The following is a 1,337-nucleotide window of genomic DNA, read 5'->3' as shown; positions in this document are numbered from 1 at the left end:
GGGTAGAAGTAGCACACTTGACGTAACAGGAGCGATGAAAGAGTTGGTTAGTGCAATTTCTGCGGACAATAATATTTCAAATGACGCCACCAAAGACTCAAACACAAGAGCAGCTTCTGGCCAACTCCTCAAAAACTCGTTATATAAGATTCTCAACTCTTTGGATACCTCCGCATCACACGAAGTTGTAATCACATCTTTTCGCCGAACAGGTATGGTTTCAAGATTGACCAACAACAGATTTGTTTTTTATGTTGACATCAAATCTGCCAGTCGTCTTGTTGAAGAGTTTCATACGTTTTAAAGCCAATGTGTTTTCAAATGTGGCAATAATGAGAAGACTCTCTGCTCCACAAAATGAAATTGAGACTGTTTCAATATCTGATTTAGAAAGAGAGAGAAAAAGAGCACCAGAAACTTCAGTTTTGGTCAGTCATATCAACCATTTAGACCAACAAATCGAGTTTTCGGGAAACTTGGAGCAACCCATTTCCATTTTAAAAATTCAAATTGCCTGTATTTGTGACAACTTCCAGATTTTATACCATGGAGATCACCAAGTCTATGGCAGTCCTGTTAACGCGCTTCAACAGAGTCTCGTACCTTTCACACTCACAATTGGCGAATTGGAGGATATTCAGAACTGAACCATTCGAAAAGACATTTCATAATTGAGTTCAGTTCCATTTTTGTTTTTGGAAAAAATAAAACGCTGTTTTTAGTCTTTGTCAAGTAATTTCTAATTATAAAAATTGAATGAGTGGTAATTCCCGGAAAAATAAACCCAAAACAGCTAACCAAAAATCGTTGTTTTGGCGTTTTGGCCAATCATCTTTCTGTCAATCAATTTTTTATTTGTCAAGTAATTATTCTGCCTCCTATAATTATAGTGTGTGACGCTTCATTTAAACAATGTTCCCATTCATTATCACTATCCATTAACCCACGTGCTTTACAAACATCTTCAAATGTTTCATATTGTTTATCTTCAAAACATTTAATTTCTTTATAACTTCTTGCTCCTTTCACATGAAGTAATAATAAACGTAAACAAAAACGTTCCCTGTCTTTTTGTGACACACTGTATAATCTTACAACTGTGTTAAGCTGTCTTTTTTACGTTTTTTCCACTCTCCTTTTGTCCAAGTATAATACAGAGGTATTTCAGTATACAAAAATAAATTTGCTTCTTTTTCGATCGTGTTAAGGTGAAACCAAGCTTTAAGTTTGGTCATCTTTTTTGTATTGATATCAATAATATCATCTTCTTCGAAAGTAACTGGTTCGGTTCCCGGACAATAAACAGGAAGTCTAATGATCGTATGAGACCTATAATG

The 1,337-nt window shown here is 35.0% G+C and overlaps 2 protein-coding genes across 2 annotated transcripts; one reads left to right on the top strand and one right to left on the bottom strand.

The window, feature by feature from the left end:
• Positions 1-332: 332 nt before the first annotated feature.
• Positions 333-647, top strand: EIN_005290 (hypothetical protein; the record flags this gene model as incomplete). The annotated part of the gene is made up of 1 exon (XM_004260381.1): positions 333-647. The coding sequence occupies one exon, from the start codon at positions 333-335 to the stop codon at positions 645-647; it is 315 nt and encodes a 104-aa protein (XP_004260429.1).
• Positions 648-858: 211 nt separating this feature from the next.
• On the bottom strand, positions 859-1,328 carry EIN_005280 (F59H6.5 family protein; the record flags this gene model as incomplete). Its single annotated transcript, XM_004260380.1, has 2 exons — positions 859-1,063; positions 1,096-1,328. Coding segments are annotated over 2 exons (438 nt in total), but the record flags the coding sequence as incomplete, so codon positions are not given.
• Between the last annotated feature and the right edge of the window lie 9 nt (positions 1,329-1,337).

The sequence above is a fragment of the Entamoeba invadens genome (assembly GCF_000330505.1).
Source record: "Entamoeba invadens IP1 unplaced genomic scaffold scaff_1105074725937, whole genome shotgun sequence".
Lineage (NCBI taxonomy): Eukaryota > Evosea > Mastigamoebida > Endamoebidae > Entamoeba > Entamoeba invadens.
This window is presented reverse-complemented; position numbering and strand designations above follow the sequence as displayed.